Source organism: Acomys russatus, chromosome 6 (assembly GCF_903995435.1).
Source record: "Acomys russatus chromosome 6, mAcoRus1.1, whole genome shotgun sequence".
NCBI classification, from domain to species: Eukaryota; Metazoa; Chordata; class Mammalia; order Rodentia; family Muridae; genus Acomys; species Acomys russatus.
In genome coordinates this window covers 33368411-33376023 of record NC_067142.1, presented here as the reverse complement: position 1 = coordinate 33376023, position 7613 = coordinate 33368411, and the positions used below count along the sequence as shown (strand labels likewise).

Sequence of the window (7613 nt, the reverse complement as noted above, 5' to 3'; positions counted from 1 at the left end):
TGGGGAAGGAGAGGGTCTGCCTGCGTGTTGTGGTGGAGCATGGTGCACTACAGCCAGCATACAATCCGAGATGCTGTGTCGTCTGTGCGCAAACATGCCTGGCTAACGCTACACAACAGCATCGTTCCCACATCAGGATGTAGGTTCTAGAGTTGTCTGTTTTGAAACATGGTTTCACTGTAGCTCTGTTGGCCTGGAATTCTGTAGGTAGACCAGGCTGGCCTCTGCCTCTTAAGTACTGTGGTTCAAAAGTGTTTTCTACCACACTCAGCCGTAGGCTTGATTTCAGGGTTGGGACTGCCTTGCCCGCCTGCTCCTCTCCTCACATGTGGGTTCTTTTCTCTGTAACCACTGCATCACTGACAAGAGAGATTGCTCTGTGGGCCCTGTGGCCAGGGTGGCGGCAGCCCAGGAACTGGGGAATCTCATAAAAAGGGCACCACCTTTGTAATCCACAAGCTATGTCCTGTCCTGCCTCTACTGAGAGGTCACTGCATAGCCCAGTGTGAGATGTGAACGTTTACATCAGGGCAAGTTTGATTTAAAGAAAACAGAGCTGATGTTTTTGTTTGCAGAAAGCTCCCCCCTTTCCGCCCCCCATTAATCTGGTTATAGGATGTCAAGCCCGGAATACCAGACCACGCGCCAAAGACACTAGCAGATGATGATGGTAAGAGCGTCAAATTCAGGCACCAAACAAGTCTGTACAGGCCTGTGTGCTTTGACCTATTCTACTGACTTCGTTGGTGACCAGCCTCTGTCACTTCTGGCCTTGCTGACACCTGGTCTCTTTGGGTCATCGCATCTACGTTATCTTTCTCCAAAGTCAGCTCTGCTTCCTGTAAAAACTAGCACTTTCCCTCAGTAAGCAGCAGTAGTCATGTGAAGAAGCCCTCTCGGGGATACGTGTCATGCCTGAGTACTAGGATCCCAGGGCACTCTGACTGTCACCCCATGAAGCAGAGGAAAAGACATGAAATGTAAAATGCCCTGTAAACGTGAGGCATACACACATAGTAGTCTGCTTCCAAGTAATCTGATGTTGGCCTGGAGGAGGTGGTGGTAGTTGGGGAGCGGGAAGCAAGCCTCTTGCTTGTGAGGTTGAGGCAGGAGGATCCCCAGTTTGAGATGAGCTAAGTGACCCTATGGGTAGCATCAGTTCAGCATTGGGAGGGCGGTCAGCATGTATTTTTTCAAGTTGAAGCTTCAGGAATCTGGGAGGGCGTGTGAATTGGTGGCCAAGTGTAGTGCTCCAAGATAAAAGACACGCACCGTGGTGCGCCAGGGCCGGGGATGTGTGACGTGAGGGCCATGTTAGAGAGATAGGATAGTGGGGAAATGTGGTAGGGCCTAGGTGGCAGAGCTGTGGTGATAATTCTGAAGACACTGAAGAAAGGGACCTTATAGTACAAAGCAGTAGAAACCTACAAAGGTAGGTCATTACAAAATGCTGAAAATGTCTAGCAAGTGGAAGAGCTGTCCCGGGTGGTTTGGGCAAGGGATGAGCAAGCAGATGGAATACTTTAGGAAAAGGATTCTACCAATGCTGGGAAGGTAGTTTTGGGGGGTGGGAGTAGGAGGAACTGAGATGATCTAGGTATGAGAAAGCCATCAGTCTTGGGTCTAGGTCTGAGGAAGCTAAGAGAGAGACTGAGTGCATAAGGGCCCTAGGATCAGTAACTTTGACTGAGGCGGGACCAGAGAAGGAGGTAGTTTTAGGGGGAGGGGCTAGACATCCCAAAGGAGGGACGGAGCGGGTGAGGAGATGGAAGCGTAGATGTGGAAGTCCACTGAAGAAAAATACACAGCAAAAGGGACAGCTCAAGGATAGAAAGTAGAGAGAAAAGAGAAGAGGGACATGGGATGGCAATGGGCACAGAGGACCCCAGCAGGGAGGCTGGTGGCTCAGGCAAGGGACAGGTAGAGAGGCCTGGGGGCACTGCGCTTTGACGGTGCCGCAGAACTCAAGGAAAACGGGATTTTTACACAAGCCATGGAGCTGAGTTCATTTAAGAGATATGGGCTTGCTGCGGGCTAGATCCTGTGCTGGGCTCAGAGATGTGGGTGACAAGCTGCCCCATTCAGTCGTCTGCCTAGCTTCCTGGCACCGGTCCCAGAGCCCCTGAGTGTAGCCCGAAGCCAGAGACTGAAGCCTTTCCTCTGGGGAGCTAATGTTTACAGAAGCCTCAGTCCACAAAGAGGAAGGAAGAGGAGTCGGAGAAGAGGGAGGTGCAGGGAGCCGATGGAAAACTTTGCACAGTTCACACCAGATTACTTTTTAAATAAATAAATAAATAAATTTAAGTGAGAACTGGAAAAATAACCAATGGGCAGAAATTTCTCCCCTCCAACACTCCTCCCACCGAGACACCAAACAGTGAGAGCTGACTGCTTCTAGGCTATTGCTGAAGAGGAAGAGAAGAATTTGTTGGGGGAAGGTACAATTATTATGGAAGCAAATAGAATACATTCCCCATTGCTGAAAATACGAGGAGCCCGTTCTGACCAACTCGGAGAGTGTGGCAGAGATGACCAGGCGCCATGGGGAATGTCTCCGTCGATGTGTCCTGCGGCGTAGGAGAAGTAGCATCGATGGGGGAAACCCTGGAGGAGGTGTCCGGCAACCCCGGCCATGGCACAGTGTAGAGGCTACGTCCGGGCATGCCCGGTGTGGCGCGCTTCCTCTGTCCTGGGCCCTCTCCCGCCCGCCTCCCACCGCTCGCGAGTCCAGCGCTGGTTCCCAATACTGACGTCAGTGAAGGATGACCTCAGCGCCCGCCCCGGAGGCGCGGGCAAACGGGCTGGTCTACAGGCGGGAGGACGGGGGCGTGCGCGGGCGGTGGAGAGGGAAAGGCGGGGCAGCGGGAGGACACGCCCCCATCCGCCAGCCTCGGCCAATGGACGCCGGCGGCGGCTCCCCGCCTCCGCGAGCGCTATGAAAGCCTCAGCCCGGGGAAAGTCCGGGCAGAGCCTGAGCGGCGGCTGGACCACCGTCGTTCTGATACAGCAACTTACCCAGCCGCCCGGTATGAGTCACGGGAAGAGAACCGACATGCTCCCGGAGATCGCCGCCGCCGTGGGCTTCCTCTCCAGTCTCCTGAGGACACGGGGCTGCGTGAGCGAGCAGAGACTAAAGGTTTTCAGCAGGGCGCTCCAGGACGCACTGACCGGTGAGCACACGTCGGGGTCCTGGAGCCACCGGGGCGCGGCTCCTCCTTGCTTGGGGTGTCTTTCCTCACTGTTTCTGGGACGGGGACCGCTACACGAACAGTTCCGCGTTTCTAATGTCCGAGACCGCTGGTGGTCCTCCGTTCCTTGGGTTAGGTCTCCTCCGTCTCCCCGCCCTTCAGGCTCTCCACCCTACCCCACCTCCAACCCCGCTTCACTCCTGGGGCTCTGACCCGCTTCCTTGGATACATTATGAGGCCCTGACAGCTAGCTCCATGGGAAAAGCCAGTGTCTGCCCTCAGAGTAAGAATTCACCTCTTTCTCTATACCTTAGAGACCTTCAGGGCCTCGAGGTATGCTGTGGGCTACAAACCCAGGCCAAGCTATGCAACTTTATGTACAATTGAACTTTCTGGACAACTCTGAATCTCAGCTACTGTTGCCATAGTCCTGGGCCTGCCATCTTGCCGGTCCATTTTGCCCCTTGTTTACCCCGTGGAAGTTGTAATCTGGGCCCCCTTTGTATTTTTTCTTTTTGGTCTCTCTTCACCATCTGCCACCTATTATAGTACAGAAAAGAGCGCAGTAGCCTAGCCAACTGCTGGCGGCTGTGAGAGGGGTGGGGGTACGTGTTCTGGAGAGGGGTGTGAGGCAAAGAGGCGGAGAAGTGATAAGCTGCCTTTCGCCTCTGTCCCCAGCTGTTATAGCTGCTAGATAACTATCTCTCAACGCGTTGGCTCTGAGCACCAACAGCTGTTTCGTCAAAACAAAGCCATTTTTTTTTTTTACTCCCTTACTTATGCTAAAAACTCTCATAACTCTTCTGATGGGGAGGGACGAGAGGCCTGGTGACTTGCTGGACACCCAACAATGCTCGCCCGCATACTAGCTTTGAAATGTCAGTGCCTGGGTCTTCAGAGGCCCTGCCTGTTAATGCTAGCCCTGCCTTCTTCCTTAAGCAGGATTGTGCCAAACATATTTTTGACCACCAGAGAGCACTTACCTGAAAACTCTGGGGCTGCCTGCCAATGTACACACACTTGGAAAGGGCCCAGGGATCTTTCTAAGAGGCAGGGGGAGTTTAAGGAGAGGCTCTTAAATCCTATCTTGTGACCCCGGCCCTCTGCCCTCATGCTCCCGTTGTGGTAAACATCAAGGCAATGCTTTCTAACCAGGCATCTCACCTCTTGCTCTTCCACAGATCATTACAAACACCACTGGTTTCCAGAAAAACCATCCAAAGGCTCCGGCTATCGCTGTATCCGCATTAACCACAAGATGGATCCCATCATTACCAAGGCGGCCAGCCAGATCGGACTCAGCCAGCCCCAGCTGCACCGGCTGCTGCCCAGCGAGCTGACGCTGTGGGTTGACCCCTATGAAGTATCCTACCGCATCGGGGAGGATGGCTCCATCTGTGTCCTGTATGAGGAAGCCCCAGTGGCTGCCTCCTACGGGCTCCTCACCTGCAAGAACCAAATCATGCTGGGCAGAAGCAGCCCCTCGAAGAACTATGTGATGGCTGTTTCCAGCTAGATAGGAGCCACCCTACCCTGGCACTCTACTGTACTCCTGCTGCCGTGACAACAGGCCACCGTATACCTCAACCTGGGGAACTGTGTTTTTAAAATGAAGAGTTATTTATACACTTTTTTTTTTTTTTTTAAGAAAAGAGGAAAAAAAAAAACCAAAAGATTTTTTTTAAAAGAAAAAAAAATCTTTAAAGGGAGCTGCTTGGAAGTGGCCTCCCCAGGTGCCTTTTGAAGAGAGCTGTTCTTGAGTCTGTGAGCCAGTGTTTGCCAAGGGGAGTGGTTTGGGGATTGGCCTAGCCAAGGCAAAGGGGGTATTCTTGGCTGATCCCCCTAGGAGGTGGTGAAAGGGAGCAAGCAAGGTTAGCAACTGTGAATGAGAGGGGCCAGGGTCCGCCCTGGGTTACCGTCCCAGCTGGGACGACTGTATGCCTGGTTCCTCTCTTACTCAGGGGCATTCAAGCCTGGTCTTAAATAATACTACATTGCCTAATCTTCTCTTTTGTTTTCCTGCTGAGACCCTGGGCAGAGTGAACATCTCCTCTGTTCCTTCTGTTCTAAGCAGGGTTTCTTGACGTCCTGTCTCATTTCTGGTTCTACCCTCAGGGGCCTGAAGAGGAGGTTGTTTCCCAGCCAGGAATCTATCTAAACATTTTTTGGAGGGTGGGGTGTAAGGCAGGTGTGCAAAGACTTTGGGGCTGTGATGGAGAGGAATTGCACAAAACCTTTGCTTTGCTCTGTGCTGCTTTGTGTGTGTGGATGGCGAGTAATTTAGGGATGATTTGCAATGAATTTTGGGACCCAAAGAGTATCCAACGTGGGTGGGTTTGTTTTGTTTTGTTTTTTGGTCTTTGTTTTTACTTAAGCCCTCCTTTTGGGAACCACATGAAAGTCTGAATGCTGCTACCATTACTCCTTTGAGAGGTGGCTCAAAGCTCCAAGGAACCCCAGGTCCTTTCAAACTGCCGCCTCTTTAAGAGCAACTTCCCCATTTCTCCTTTCCCCTCTTTCCTCTGCTTGGGTCCCCAGAGGGCCCTATTTCCTAGGACAAGAGTTCTCAATCACTGTGCAATAGTCCCAGGAAACTCTGAGACTGGGCCTCCCTGCCAGTCCCTCCTGGTGCCCTGGTGGGTTTTTGGGGACCTGCTTTTCCCATTCTCCTAGGGGTTCTCACTGGCTGGTGGGACTTGCAGAGATCTTCCCGGGCCGCAGGGAGAGTGCCTGGGCACTGCAGGACTACCTGGTGTTCTTGTAGGGCTGCCACTAAGGGCCAGACCTTGGGCACAGCTTTATCTCCTTGGTGCTCAGAGCACCTATGTGGGAGGTTATCTCTCAGTAAAATCCAAATTTATCTGTAGATGTGTGCAATATTTACTGTTTTGGCTTTGAGAAAATTGGAGAACGCTGGGAAGATGTGGCTTTTCTTCAGGTTTCCATCAGTGACACTGATGAGGGGTCCTTGGGTCTCTCAAACTGAAGGCCAGCCGGTCACCCTTAGTAAGGAACCCCCTCCCCTCCCCACCTCTCTCTACTGCCATCCCGTTTCCTGGATTTCTCAGCTCCTAAGTTTCTACTCAAAGGTGCTATCTACCAAACACCCTGCTCTGGCACTCCCCAGCTTCGCACAGCCTTCCCAGGCGGCTTCGTCTCTCTTGCTTTAAAGTTAACTCTGGGCCCACAGACCCAAGAGCTGTGGGTTGAAACAAAGCTGTGAATTGCTACAGATGGCTGTGCTGTCTGGTCCACAGACAGGCCCCTGCCTTTTTAGCAGCAACCTCCTGGTCTCATGCTTAAATCTGTTCTTTCTTGTCGATGTTCACTTTAAAAATGACAAAACCCCACCCAGAGCTGGACTGTTGAGCAGGCCTGTCTCTCTTACTGAGTTAAAAAAAAAAAAAAAAAAAAAAGTAATAGTGGTAAGTTTGTAAGCTATTCTGACAGAAAAGACAAAGGTTACTAATTGTATAATAGTGTTTTTATATGGAAGACTGTACAGATTTATGGACAAATGTACACTTTTTTTGTTTTTAATAAAATTATAGCAGATCATGCATTGTGTAGAGAAGGTGAAATTCCACACTGCCACCTGGCATTTCCCTCTTAGGTCCAAACTCTTTTGTTGTGTTTGGTGGCATTTCATCCACTGCCCTGGGTCAGTCTATAGCATGCAGATGTTGTAAGAGATAACCTAGGTTTGTGGTGAGGTCATGTCTATGCGCTCCCTTTGCCTGGTTCCCTACTTCTGGCCCCTGGTGAATGCTCACAGGTCTCTAAAGATAATGCTGTCCACCTGAGCATTCTGCAGCCTGTCCACGGCTTCATTCTTAGCTGTTCAGCACACCTGTGAAGCTGGCCTTCCGTGTGCATATCTGTGGAAGCAACCAACAACAGCTGGAAATTATACAAAGAAAAAAAAAAAAAACCAGCAAGTTCCAAAACCCAAAATTTTGGTTTGCCACACACTAAGCACAGCAGTCCATGCGATGTGTCTGCAGTCACACAAACACTCTTGACATTCCTCCTGGCCCCCCCGCAGGTCATCTGTGAGGCCCTCATTGGAGCACGGTTTGTTTTCCCATCCAGTTCGTATGCGGCAGCGTGAGGCCTACAAGTGGCAGCGTCTTTACTGGACGTGTGCAGACTTTTCCTTGCCATTCTGGAAAGAGGCTAGCTTATCAACTATTTCCCATGTGTTAGGCCTTGCAAACAGTCTCATGATTTAAAGTACATTTGAGGAGGGTACTCAACCAAAATCCACTTAGCCATTTTATAGAGGAGAGTTGAGCATCTGCAATGGTCATGGGACCAACCCCCATGCAGATATCTAATGACTTGACTGCATTACCCATGAATATTAAAAATAATTAAAACACACCCTGCTTTTCACAGGCCACTGATGGTGGGCTGGAGTGACCC

The 7613-nt window shown here is 51.2% G+C and overlaps 1 protein-coding gene across 1 annotated transcript; it reads left to right on the top strand.

Annotated features, from left to right (window-relative positions):
* Positions 1-2957: 2957 nt before the first annotated feature.
* Btg2 (BTG anti-proliferation factor 2) lies at positions 2958-4829 on the top strand. The gene is made up of 2 exons (XM_051147444.1): positions 2958-3170; positions 4370-4829. Exons 1-2 carry the CDS (start codon positions 3029-3031, stop codon positions 4702-4704), a joined length of 477 nt encoding a protein of 158 aa, XP_051003401.1. The 5' UTR covers positions 2958-3028; the 3' UTR covers positions 4705-4829.
* Positions 4830-7613: the final 2784 nt, after the last annotated feature.